The sequence below is a fragment of the Cinclus cinclus genome, chromosome 3 (genome assembly GCF_963662255.1).
Source record: "Cinclus cinclus chromosome 3, bCinCin1.1, whole genome shotgun sequence".
Taxonomy (NCBI): domain Eukaryota; kingdom Metazoa; phylum Chordata; class Aves; order Passeriformes; family Cinclidae; genus Cinclus; species Cinclus cinclus.
Window position 1 is genome coordinate 109,015,635 of NC_085048.1, and position 14,001 is coordinate 109,029,635.

The window sequence follows — 14,001 nt, forward strand, 5'->3', positions numbered from 1 at the left end:
GAAGTAATCAAAATCCGCAACCAACAAGCTGCAAGGCAGAACGGAGTGGGAATTACAGAAATAAAGGCCTTGAAAAGCAGCTTAGGAAAGCGGCTACTTCCTAGACAGTGCCAAACCCTCCGACCTGGCCTGGCCGGGCCCAGGGCTGGCTGCCCTTGGGAAGGGAAGGGAAAGGGAAGGGGATGGAGCTGGGGTGGGGGCTCTGTGGCCATGGAAACGAGAGAACCACGGGCCAGCGCGTCACAAAGGGGCAGCCCCGCAAGGGGCTGTGAAGGTTGTGGTTGACACGGACACAGTGGCAGGAGACACGTCTGGCTCTGCCTGTCTGTGCCGACTGCTGGCGATTGGAGTCACCCCACCTTGTTCTAGGGCTGGGGACCGGGCTCCTATCGCCGTCTGCTCCGAGACAGTTCCCAAATTCAACCCCAGGTACTTCTGCGAGACAGAAGCACGGGTTCAAAGATGGATTTTACTGGAAAAGGAAAGACCACGGAAGGAAAAGGTGAGGATAGAAAGGAGCTGAAAGGCCCGAGTCAAATGGAGACAAATTCCACCAGATTTCCGGGAAAATTGGTCCATGGTGGTCAGTTCTGGCTCTGTGTCAGAGTTGGTGGCTGTGAGCTACAGGTGATCTTGCCAGGACAGCCCTGGCATCACAACATTTTCTCATTAGCTTACTCATTATGTTTTGTCATTAGCGTCCTCTTCTTTTCACAGTAGCCAAATCACTCAAACTTTCAGTCAGGACAGGGACTGTGGCCACAGCTGACCACAAACTGGACACGGTCATGAGACGCAAGTTCTGTTCCTTTGTTTGCCACCAATGTCAGGTCTCACAACAGATAAATTTCCTGTTCTTCCTCTGCTTGCTAATTGGGTGTAACACTGAGAATGATATTAAGGTGCTATGAAAACGCCAGCAAGTCCTGCCTGCTTGCTGAGAGCTCTTTGTAGTTTGCAGAAACAGCAGTCACAGCTGTGTGGGTCTTTATTGGGTGTTCACAGAAGCCACACTAGAGAAGGAGTTTTTTTCCCCTCTTCCCATTGGAGCCATCCAACTTTCTGTTCAGCCATGGTAACTCAATAGTGTTCAGAGGAATAGTTCACAGGCTAGGTCCTTGAGAAATGAAACCTAAGAAATTTTCTCCAAAGTTCAAGAATCCTGCAAATGCCCCACCCATTAGACGTGTTTATGATAAAGATGGGACTTCACCTAAATGAGTTCATCCCTTGTGAGGCTGGCTCAGCCTCCCACAGAGGTAAGGTGGGAGCTGGGCCGCTCTCTGGTGGGAGGAAGGGTCTTGTGCCAGCCTGGAGAGCCTGTGCACATTGCCAGGGAGCAGTTGTGCCCTGCAGGTGCCCCCTGCCATGAGCTGTGCTGCTGCCAGTGCCCCATGGAGCTGTAGGGCTGCTGAGCTGTGGGGCAGGGAGAGGAGCAGGAGGCTGCATGTGCAGCTGAGCCATTGCTGGGAAGCACAGGGCTCTGGGCTCCCTGCTGTCCCAGAGCAGCCTAGAGGCCAGGGAGTTCCCCTGGGAGCTCTGTGGAAGTGGCTCAGGGTGTGATCCTGTGGCCTGCCTCAGGTGGCTGCTGTCAGGTGCATGTTTCCCTGTGCAGCTAGTTTCCAGGAAAGTTTCCAGGAAATGTCTTCTATGAAATATGGAGCTTCAGATGCTTTAGGTTTGCATTGCAGCCTCTGTTACAGTTTTATATCTCTACTTTCCAGGCCTGACTGGCTACCCTCTTGCCAAGAAGTTTTCCCTGGCAAATCCTTCTATGCTCCTTCCCTCCAAGCCATTGCCTCCCATCCAGAAGGACTCTCCTTCCACCAAGCCAAGCACGGTGTCCAGAGGAGAGCATGAGACTGGGAAAAACGGCACCGGCTGCGAGGATAAAATTAGAAATAACAGGGAGCTGAGTTCAGAAGGAAAAGAACAGATGGTAAGGAGACCGAGCTAAGTCCTGTGTGATAGATTTTCACTTTCTGCACTGTAAGCAGAGCTCAGAGAGCTTTTCCTGTGGTGTGAGCACATGGAACCAGCTGGGCCAAGGAAGAGCTCAGCTGGACACTGCACTTCTGGGAAGTGTCTGAGAACACGCTGCCTTTGCAATGGGTGTGTACTGCAAACTTCACATCCTCAGCATGCATCAATGGCAGGAGAAGTCTTTGAATGGTTTCTGGGCTCTGTCATAATTCCTTGTCTGACTTATGACTGAGAAAAGCCCAAGAATCAGGCCAAGCTGCTTATGCTGTCCAATCTGGCCAAGCAAGCATGTTAGATTTTATAACCTACATGTATTTTTGAACCATGGCTGTGTCAGGGATATGTATTCCATCAGCTGTGTCTGCTTGCTAAGGAAAAAAGGAGTTTGCTGGAACAGGCAGTGCTACAAAGTCAGTTCCAGGTGGTCTCAGCTTTTGAGTTGTACAGCCATGGCCTTGTACACAGTTGTCTCTGATGCTATTTCTAGATTTCGTCAGCTTCTGGGCAGCTGTGTGCTGTGGCATGGCTTTGTCCAGAGAGAAGGGATGGGAGGTGGCCATGGGGAGAGCAGCCCCAAGCCCAGGCACACAATTGCCTTTGCATCAGGGCCAGCACCTGCAGTTGTTTTGGGTTTGCCATGGGGTGCAGGAGGAGGCAAATGAGCAACAGCATTGGCAAACAGAATGTCCAATCAAAGGCTGATGTACTTGATTCCAGCCTTGCTGAGGAAGGGCCCAATGTATTCCTGACAGGATCTAATCCTTCCACTGCAGTTCAAACAGGTCCTGATTTGGCCCTTTAGTTGTGCCAGAAATGATGGGATACTGAGGAAGGGCGTTCATCTGTCTCCACTGCCTCCACCTCCCTTCCTGGCCATGGCATGGGGGCCCTGGAGAAATTTGGGCAGGCAGAGACCTTCCAGAGAGCAGCAGGGCAGGGAGCTCTGCTGAACTTCCTAAATGCCAGTGAGCCTGAGATGATGGAGGTGTGGGAGCTGGAGAGCACGGAGCATCGCGAGAGCTCAGCAGCTTCTGGGCTGAAAGGCTGCTGGGCAACTGTAAGAGGGAAGGGCAGCAGCAGAAGAATTGAGGGGCTTGAGAAAACCAGGTTTTGACATCCTGCAGAATGGCTTTGTGGGGACTTGGCTGGAGATCAGCACTGGCTGTGAGGTGCCTAAGAGGCAGGGAGAGAACAGTGATCTGAACCTGTTCCCATACCATCCCAAAGGCCAGTGGAGGCCGTGGCACCGCAGAACATCTTGATACCAAACATGTGGATTCCAGCTGGGATCATAGCCACACTTGCAGTGAACTGAGCCCAAGGAGAGAGTTGGCAAGTCTAGGGCATGAGCACCCCCTCACCACTTGCCTTTTCATTCCCCATGCTAGGCCAAGCTACTCCAGCAGTTTGACTGGTCTTTTCCTGCCAGGTCCCAGTTAAAAGCATGGCTAAATGTCTTCAGCCATCAGTGAGGAAGGGCTGAATGCTTCATCTGAGCACTCTGTACCACTCTTTCCAGGCATCCTTGCTGTATCCCAGAGGTGGGGATATGAAGAAGGGGTCATTGGGGCTGCCTTTGATCCCCCCTATACCCAAGGCAGTCAGTCCCCGTGTTGGCAGTGCTGCAGGGTCTCTGCGCAGCTCTGTGCAGCTGGATGTCCAAGAGTCCCAGGAGATGAGGTAAGCCAAGGTGTCTGCTGCTCCACTCTGCTGTTCAGCTCCCTCTTGCCATCTTGTGAGGTTCCTTTGCACAGTCAGCTGTCTCCCATGTATTTAGGCAAACCTCTGTGTATTCACCATGTGGCTCATCTGTGATGATCCAGCTCCATGTCAAACCCCACACCATGTGTCCCAAGAGCAGAGGTGGTGATGGTGGGGAAGAGGAGGCAGGGCTTAAAAGCACCTGAAGATGGGTCCTCTGCTGGGCTTGGTATTGATTCCCTCTGTAATGTTTGTGGTGTCATTTGGGAGCTGTATTGCACGGCTCTGGATCCTGCAGATCTTTGAATACTGTGATCCTTGACTGGCAACTTCAGCACCGGAAAACTCTGTTTGGCCAAATATTGGATGCTGGAGGGGTGTCTCCGTCTTTAGGTGCTGCTTCTGTAAATGTCAGGCATAATTTCTCTGTGCCTGGGACGACACTGTGAATTGAGAACCCAGCTATATTTTCCGGGTATAGATGTAAAATCCTATCAATGTTTAATATTTAGGTCTGGGATTAAAACAGAGAGGGCAAGGAGGTACAGAAGAGTTATAGTACAGTACCTGATGGAAAGATATTGGCTTGTATATATGTGAGAAAATGTAGCTGTCAATGTAGCTTATCTGAAGGACAGCAATAATGAAGGAGTCACAAAAATGTCATTCCAACTGGAAAGCTTTGGTAGTGCATTGAAAGTGCAATGTGAATACACTTGCCTAGCAGTTGAGTTGGAAAAAGGCTTTTCCTTCTTGAGACAGCCATGAGGTGGAATATCCTTCTCAGGATACTGCCATGTTCGGACCACATGTAGCACGAGACTGGTACCAGTGAGAGCCACAAGCAGGCAAAGTCAAGCTTTGTCAGCAGAACCAAAGTAGCTGCCCTCCCTGCAGACTCATGTCTCAGCTTGGCAGCTCCTGCTGCTTGAGGGAGGCTGTAGGAGCCCCTTGGCTCCAAAAGGAAAGTCAGCAGAATTGGGGAGTTATGGTGCAAGTTGAGGAATGACTGCTGAGTTTCAGCTGGAGCTTGGCCAGCTCTGCCTGGCTGCAGCAACTGAATGCTTAAGGACAATTAATGAGCTTTGCATCTTGTTGGCTTGATGTGTTGCATTTTCTCCTTCATCAGAGGGACCAAGCAAGGAAGGATTGCTACACCTGTTCCTTCCCTTCTCTTTCTCCCTCCTCATATGTTCTTGTGTTTTCCATTTTCTCAAGGCCACGATCAAGCAGCAGCATCAGAGAGAAGAAGTCTGAACATGCAGGTAGGTACAGGGCATGTCTGTCTTAAAATTACTACTAGAACCTTGAATTAGAGGTGATATTTTGAAAGCTTTGTTAAAAATCATTCTTTTAAAAATTTCTTTAAACTCATTTGAATTCCTTGATGGGCTCAGTGGACTATCCCAGAGCCCAGTCACTGGGAGTGTGCTGCAGTGGTGTGAAGTGAAAATTCCTGCATTGTGAATCTTGAGTGGCAAGAGCTGGATTGGGACCTTGGGGCCCTGGAAGTGCAGTGCAGGAAAAGGAAACATTCCTGTCCATCCAGCACACACCTTTTATCTCCATGCAGTCTTTCTCATGTCAGAATTAGCAGAGAAGAAGAAGGCATTTATCAGGAAATTAGAAATCCTCTCACTCCTTCCTCCTGCCCTTGAAGGAGATAACATTTCCTTGAGGCAGATTCTGAACTGAAACCTTTGACATCTGAAAGAGAGTCATGGACTATCAAAGCCATTGCCTGGTTTTGCTCTGGGAGAAAGAGGGGAAACCTTCTGTGAGAGGAAGTCCTTTTGAGTTTTCCAGTTATGGAGATGGAAACTTCCAAAGGGATGCAGCCTATGCAGGGTCTGAGTTTGTCGTCCTATAACAGCACAAGCCCAGAGCCACCTGTGGATTGTTCACAATGACAAATCTCTTGCCCCACTGCCTCTGCCTGTGTCAGTGTTGCAGGCTGAGGCTGGGGGAGGAGATGCCTTCTGCCTTGTCCCCCTGTCCCTGCCTTGCCTGATCCCTGACAAGTAGAATTGTGCCAGACAAACTGCGGTCTCTGGTGCGTCTGTGCCAGCCAATGCCTTTGAGTTGAAAGCCTCCATCAAAGCCTGTTGTTGTTGTTCCTTTGCCATTTTGGGGCACATCACGATAGGAGAGATGAAATTTGAAGACATAATTAGCTGATGAAGAAAGCAGATGAGATTTCCAGGTCCCTTTGCTCTGGGTTATTTCTGAGAAATCCTGGGTTTTGCCCCTTTGGAATGACTCCTTAATTGGTGATATGCAGCTGGAATGCTTAATGCAGCTAGGGAGAAGTATTGCTCAGTAAGTAAGGTGATGTTTTTGCTGGATTCATTTTGGACTAGAAATGTGCAATTTCGTTAAATATTACCTGTTGTGCTTTCATAAATTGACCTGTACATTCTCTATGGATAAATAAAAGATTGGTTTAAGGATGTTCTTCTTTTTATGATCTGCTGTCTTCCATTTCCATTAAGGAAAGTTTGAATTGCTTTTAACTGCCATGATGAGAAATGTTTTGATGCAGGTCTTGTTTATACTGGATTCGGGTGTGTCTGCAGGAAAGAAAGCAGGGAATAAACCCACGGGACAAGTATTTGAGCAGAAGTGGAACGTTTGAAAGCTAATTTGTTCCCTAAAGATTTGGGCTCCTTGATTACTGAGGATATGTAATGGGGAGCGCAAAGCTTCCTTTACTTGTAACATGGGGTGCCATTGTTCTTGTACCATCACTTCCTTTGTTGTAAAGCGAAATAAAAGCAACCAAGAAAACCCAACCCAGAACCGAGTGGGACTTAGAGAAACAAAGGCCCTGAAAACTAGCATCTGAAAACAACTACTTCCTAGGTGTAATTGTCAAATACTTGTGATCACTGTGGTTTGCCAACTGTTTGGAAGGAAAGGGATCCCAAAGTACTTGATGGGCAATGAGTAATACATAAGGAAAGGAGTAGAAGCTCTCTCTCCTGGCTTGCCAGCTCCATACCGTTCAGAGGAATTACAGTGATGCTAGTTTCATGGAAAAAACATCAACAACAACAAAAAACCACAAAGTGATTTTCTGATTAATTCAAAACTCCCTTGTATTCCTCATCAATTAGATGATTGTTTGTAAAGGTGGGAGTTCACCTAACTCACTTTTTCCCTCGTGAGCCTGGCTCAGCCTCCCACAGAGGTAAGGTGGGAGCTGGGCCGCTCTCTGGTGGGAGGAAGGGTCTTGTGCCAGCCTGGAGAGCCTGTGCACATTGCCAGGGAGCAGTTGTGCCCTGCAGGTGCCCCCTGCCATGAGCTGTGCTGCTGCCAGTGCCCCGTGGAGCTGTGGGGCTGCTGAGCTGTGGGGCAGGGAGAGGAGCAGGAGGCTGCATGTGCAGCTGAGCCATTGTTGGGAAGCACAGGGCTCTGGGCTCCCTGCTGTCCCAGAGCAGCCCAGAGGCCAGGGAGTTCCCCTGGGAGCTTTGTGGAAGTGGCTCAGGGTATCCTGTGGCCTGCCTCAGGTGGCTGCTGTCAGGTGCATGTTTCCCTGTGCAGCTAGTTTCCAGGAAAGTTTCCAGGAAATGTGTCCCATGAAACATGGAGCTTCTGATGTTTTAGGTTTACATTGCAGCCTCTGTTACATTTTGTTTTCCCACTTTGCAGGCCTGAGTGGTGACTTTATTGCCGAGAGTCTTTCTGGGTCACCTCCCTCTATGCTCCTTCCCTCCAAGCCGTTGCCTCCCATCCGGAAGGGCTCTCCTTCCTGCAAGCCAATCATAATGTGCAGTGGAGAGGAAGAGAAAGGGAAAGATGGCACTGGCTACAAAGATATCAGTAGAAACAGTGCGGAGCTGAGTTCAGAGGGAAAAGGGAGTGAGGTAAGGATACCAAGCTAAGTCCTGTGTGATAGATTTTCAGTTTCTGCACTGTAGTGATTCCTAGAGAGGCTGATCTGGAAGAGAGACCACGCATAGTTAAAGGAATACAGTAGGTGATAATTAAGAGGCCTTAAAAGGATACACCTTGGGCAGTACAAGAGCCTGGCCCGGGCTACACCCAGGAGGGATCCAAGATGGATCCCGCTCATGAGTTTTTACACTTTTATAACCTTTGGTCAACTTATATAGTAGGGGTTAATTGTCCAGTTACAGCTTCAGGTCACCAAGTCCCATCCTTCTGGTCCACTCCCGGCGCTTTCCCATTGTTTATGATTTTTAGGTAATGGTTGTCCTTGATTCTTAAGCTGGAAAAAGATTGCTGTGTCTAACTGCCCTGAGAAGAGAACCTACCAACACTTAATACGAAGTTCAGAGTCCCACACCAAGTCAGCACAGAATCTGAGGAAAGTGAAAGCTAAAACTTAAAGCATCAAGAGGAGGGAGTCTGAGAGCCTTTCCTGTGGACTAAGCCCATGGAGGCAGCTCAGCCAAGGAAGAGCTCAGCTGGACACTGCACTTCAGGCTGTCTTTGCAATGAGTGTGTAGTGCAGACTTCACAATCCTCAGCATGTACCAATAGCAGGAGAGGTCTTTGAATGGTTTCTGAGTTCTGTCATGGCTTTTCCTCTGTCATATGGCTGAGAAAACACCAAAAGCAAGTCAGGGCAGCAAAAGTTGCCCAAAAGGGAAACCATCCTTCTGCATTTAGTAACGTAAGGGTAACTTTGAACCCTGTCTAAGCCTTGGTGTTTTTTTTTCTGTCAAATCTGTCTGGCTGGGAAGGAAGAAGTTGTTTGCTGGAACAGGCAGTGCTACAAAGTCAGTTCCAGGTGGTCTCAGCTTTTGAGTTGTACAGCCATGGCCTTCTACACAGTTGTCTCTGATGCTATTTCTAGATTTCATCAGCTTCTGGGCAGCTGTGTGCTCTGGCATGGCTTTGTCCAGAGGGAAGGGATGGGAGGTGGCCATGGGGAGAGCAGCCCCAAGCCCAGGTACACGATTGCCTTTGCAGCAGGGCCAGCACCTGCAGTTGTTTTGGGTTTGCCATGGGGTGCAGGAGGAGGCAGATGAGCAACAGCATTGGCAAACAGAATGTCCAATCAAAGGCTGATGTACTTGATTCCAGCCTTGCTGAGGAAGGGCCCAATGTATTCCTGACAGGATCTAATCCTTCCACTGCAGTTCAAACAGGTCCTGATTTGGCCCTTTAGTTGTGCCAGAAATGATGGGATACTGAGGAAGGGCGTTCATCTGTCTCCAATACCTCCACCTCCCTTCCTGGCCATGGCATGGGGGCCCTGGAGAAATTTGGGCAGGCAGAGACCTTCCAGAGAGCAGCAGGGCAGGGAGCTCTGCTGAACTTCCTAAATGCCAGTGAGCCTGAGATGATGGAGGTGTGGGAGCTGGAGAGCACGGAGCATCGCGAGAGCTCAGCAGCTTCTGGGCTGAAAGGCTGCTGGGCAACTGTAAGAGGGAAGGGCAGCAGCAGAAGAATTGAGGGGCTTGAGAAAAGCAGGTTTTGACATCCTGCAGAATGGCTTTGTGGGGACTTGGTTGGAGATCAGCACTGGCTGTGAGGTGCCTAAGAGGCAGGGAGAGAACAGTGATCTGAACCTGTTCCTATACCATCCCAAAGGCCAGTGGAGGCCGTGGCACCGCAGAACATCTTGATACCAAACATGTGGATTCCAGCTGGGATCATAGCCACACTTGCAGTGAACTGAGCCCAAGGAGAGAGTTGGCAAGTCTAGGGCATGAGCACCCCCTCACCACTTGCCTTTTCATTCTCCATGCTAGGCCAAGCTACTCCAGCAGTTTGACTGGTCTTTCCCTGCCAGGTCCCAGTTTAAAGCATGGCTAAATGTCTTCAGCCATCAGTGAGGAAGGGCTGAATGCTTCATCTGAGCACTCTGTACCACTCTTTCCAGGCATCCTTGCTGTATCCCAGAGGTGGGGATATGAAGAAGGGGTCATTGGGGCTGCCTTTGATCCCCCCTATACCCAAGGCAGTCAGTCCCCGTGTTGGCAGTGCTGCAGGGTCTCTGCGCAGCTCTGTGCAGCTGGATGTCCAAGAGTCCCAGGAGATGAGGTAAGCCAAGGTGTCTGCTGCTCCACTCTGCTGTTCAGCTCCCTCTTGCCATCTTGTGAGGTTCCTTTGCACAGTCAGCTCTCTCCCATGTATTTAGGCAAACCTCTGTGTATTCACCATTTGGCCCATCTGTGATGATCCAGCTCCATGTCAAACCCCACACCATGTGTCCCAAGAGCAGAGGTGGTGGTGGTGGGGAAGAGGAGGCAGGGCTTAAAAGCACCTGAAGATGGGTCCTCTGCTGGGCTTGGTGTTGATTCCCTCTGTAATGTTTGTGGTGTCATTTGGGAGCTGTATTGCATGGCTCTGGATCCTGCAGATCTTTGAATACTGTGATCCTTGACTGGCAACTTCAGCACCGGAAAACTCTGTTTGGCCAAATATTGGATGCTGGAGGGGTGTCTCCGTCTTTAGGTGCTGCTTCTGTAAATGTCAGGCATAATTTCTCTGTGCCTGGGACGGCACTGTGAAATGAGAACCCAGCTATATTTTCCGGGTATAGATGTAAAATCCTATCAATGTTTAATATTTAGGTCTGGGATTAAAACAGAGAGGGCAAGGAGGTACAGAAGAGTTATAGTACAGTACCTGATGGAAAGATATTGGCTTGTATATATATGAGAAAATGTAGCTGTCAATGTAGCTTATCTGAAGGACAGCAATAATGAAGGAGTCACAAAAATGTCATTCCAACTGGAAAGCTTTGGTAGTGCATTGAAAGTGCAATGTGAATACACTTGCCTAGCAGTTGAGTTGGAAAAAGGCTTTTCCTTCTTGAGACAGCCATGAGGTGGAATATCCTTCTCAGGATACTGCCATGTTCGGACCACATGTAGCACGAGACTGGTACCAGTGAAAGCCACAAGCAGGCAATGTCAAGCTTTGTCAGCAGAACCAAAGTAGCTGCCCTCCATGCAGACTCGTGTCTCAGCTTGGCAGCTCCTGCTGCTTGAGAGAGGCTGTAGGAGCCCCTTGGCTCCAAAAGGAAAGGCAGCAGAACTGGGGAGTTATGATGTAAGTTGAGGAATGACTGCTGAGTTTCAGCTGGAGCTTGGCCAGCTCTGCCTGGCTGCAGCAACTGAATGCTTAAGGACAATTAATGAGCTTTGCATCTTGTTGGCTTGATGTGTTGCATTTTCTTCTTCATCAGAGGGACCAAGCAAGGAAGGATTGCTACACCTGTTCCTTCCCTTCTCTTTCTCCCTCCTCATATGTTCTTGTGTTTTCCATTTTCTCAAGGCCACAATCAAGCAGCAGCATCAAAGAGACGATGTCTGAACATGCAGGTAGGTACAGGGCATGTCTGTCTTAAAATGACTATTGGAATCTAGACTCGGAGGTGACCTTTTGAAAGGTTTATTAAACACCATTCTTTTCAGAATTTCTTTAAATTTGTTTCACTCCTTGATGGGCTCAGTGGACTCTCCTGGAGTGCAGTCACTGGGAGTGTGCTGTAGTGGTGCAGTGAGAATTCCTTCATTGTGAATTCTTGAGTGGGAGGAGCTGCAGTGGGACCTTGCGACCCTGGAAGTGCAGTGCAGGAAACGGAAGCATTCGTCTCCATCCTTCACATGCCTTTTATCTCCATGCAGTGTTTCTCATGTCACAATTTGCAGAAAAAAATTATGCATTTTTCTGGAAATTAGAAATATTCCCACTCATTTCTCTTGCCCAGTAAAGTGAAAAAACCTGTCCTTGGGGCAGATATTCAGCTGAAACCTTTCAGATCCATAGGAGATTGATGGTCATGACCTGATTTTGCTTTGGGGGAAATATGGAAACGTCCTGCTATAGAAAGTCCTTTTGAAATTCCAGTCATGGACATGAAAACTTCCAAATGGATGCAGCCTATGCAGGGTCTGAGTTTGTCATCCTATGACAGCACAAGCCCAAAGCCACCTGTGGAATGTTCACCATGACAAATCTCTTGCCCCACTGCCTCTGCCTGTGTCAGTGTTGCAGGCTGAGGCTGGGGGAGGAGATGCCTTCTGCCTTGTCCCCCTGTCCCTGCCTTGCCTGATCCCTGACAAGTAGAATTGTGCCAGACAAAATGCGGTCTCTGGTGCGTCTGTGCCAGCCAATGCCTTTGAGTTGAAAGCCTCCATCAAAGCCTGTTGTTGTTCCTTTGCCATCACTGGGCACGTCACGATAGGAGAGATGAAATTTGAAGAAAGACTTTTGCTGATACAGAAAAGGGGATCAGATGCCGGATCCCTTTGCGCAGGGTTAGTTCTGCGATATCTTGGGTAGTGCCCCTTTGGAATGACTCCTTTGTTGGTGATATGCAGCTGGAATGCTTAATGCAGCTAGGTAGAAGTATTGCTCAGTAAGTAAGGTGACAGTTTTGTTGGATTTACTCTGGACTAGAAACGAGCTATATCATTAAACCTTACCTGCCTTTCTTTTATAACTCAGTAGAACATTCTACAGGAGAAAACAACCCAGTTTAAAGAATGTTATTCCACTCTTATTGCTTGGCTGCTACATGATTTTACCCCATGTTTAGCCACGTAAAAATGATTAGTTGCCTTATATCTAACAGCTCTGTTGTAGAGTATTTCAGAATGTCCTGCCCTCTGCTATTTCCATTTTGAAAACCTTCAGTTGTCAGTGTCAGCCATGATCAGAAATGTTTTGAGGCAGGTCATGTTTATGTTGGGCTTGGGTGTCTGTGCAGGAAAGAAAGTAAGGAATAAACCCGTCAAAGAGTGAAGTAGAGCAAAAGTGAAACTTCTGGATGACCACTTTATTCCCTATAACTATGGGCTTGCAGAATATTGGGGACGTGTAATTGGGAAAGCAAAGCCCTTTTTGCATGTAACATGTAGTGATCTTGATTGTGTACCACCACTTCCTTTGTTACAAAGAGGAATTAAAAAGATCCCCAGAATAAAAAATCCAGCCTAGAACTGATTGGGAGTTACAGAAACAATAACCTGAAATCTACTTTTGAAAACAATCGCTTCCTAGATAGTGTCAAATTCTAGAGACTACTGTGAGTTTCCAACTCTTTGGAAGGAAAGGAATCCTGTAGTAGTGTGGAGACAACGAGCAGCACATCAAGTCATAGAACCCATCTCTCCTGGCTTGCCAGATCCACATTGTTCAGAGAAATTCAAGTTAGTTAGACATTAGTTTCATGAAAAATAAAAAAAACAACTAATCATTTCAGTAGCTGAAGTGCTCTTTGAATTCCCCACTCTTTAGATGGGTTGATTGTAAAGGAGTGAGTTCAATTAACTCGCTTCTTCTCTTGTACCTGTCTACAGCTTCTTCTGAGTCTACAACAGAAACCCAGAGAATGAAGGCAAAGAGCTCTTGGTGTGTGATAGGACCTGGGATGCCTCTGTTCCCAAGGAAACTCGCTGAGGTGTTTGGCATGCAGAACTATGTGCGGAACCCCGGCGTTGGGAATGGAGGTGTGGGCTCCCGGCCGGCTCAGGGGGCCTTGGCCCAGGAGCCCTGGCAGAGGCAGCTGAGCAGCGCTGTCCCCAGGGTCACTGCCAGGGAGGAGGACAAGGGGACGGACCAGCATGGTTCAGCTTCCCACAGAGGTAAGGTGGGAGCTGGGCCGCTCTCTGGTGGGAGGAAGGGTCTTGTGCCAGCCTGGAGAGCCTGTGCACATTGCCAGGGAGCAGTTGTGCCCTGCAGGTGCCCCCTGCCATGAGCTGTGCTGCTGCCAGTGCCCCGTGGAGCTGTAGGGCTGCTGAGCTGTGGGGCAGGGAGAGGAGCAGGAGGCTGCATGTGCAGCTGAGCCATTGCTGGGAAGCACAGGGCTCTGGGCTCCCTGCTGTCAAAGACTGAAAAAGTGTCTGAATTTTATCAGCTGTGTTGGAGAGTGTTGCAGAATGAATTACATTGTTCTTACTTGCATTCAGAAAAATCAGCGTACTGTCAGGCTGGCCTGAAAGTGCCAGAGCCCATACAGTTTAGACAGAAAAATTCTTTGGGGAAAATGAATAATCGAGTGTCAAGAACACAATTTTCATTAGGGTACCCCTCCTGTAATCCTAAGTTTTTCTTTATTGTCCCCTGAAATATTCCAACAAAGTGAAGAAAAAGTTGATCTGAATGTATACAGGTATTAGAACCCAGGACTACTTTTAGGAACCAGAAAGAAGATGCTGACTAAAATCAGCATAAGGGCAGATAAGAATCTCTGTCGAGAGCAATCTCCATCTCTGCCCTTCTCTATCAAACACAGAGGCTCTCCAGCATCCAGGGGCTGAGGCAGCAGGTTTCAGTCTGCTGGCCCACAGAATAATGTCATGTCTCCTTCCAGGAGCCCATTCACTGGGAGAG

General features: G+C 48.7%; 1 protein-coding gene across 1 annotated transcript in view; it reads left to right on the forward strand.

The window, feature by feature from the left end:
* Window positions 1–8,036, forward strand: part of LOC134041987 (serine/threonine-protein kinase pim-1-like) — an 82,426-nt gene extending 74,390 nt beyond the window's left edge. The window contains exons 8-9 of the mRNA XM_062489059.1: window positions 7,404–7,550; window positions 7,953–8,036. Of these exons, the coding sequence (XP_062345043.1) occupies window positions 7,404–7,550; window positions 7,953–8,036 (231 nt within the window). The remainder of the gene's footprint in view (window positions 1–7,403; window positions 7,551–7,952) is intronic.
* The last annotated feature ends 5,965 nt before the right edge of the window (window positions 8,037–14,001 follow it).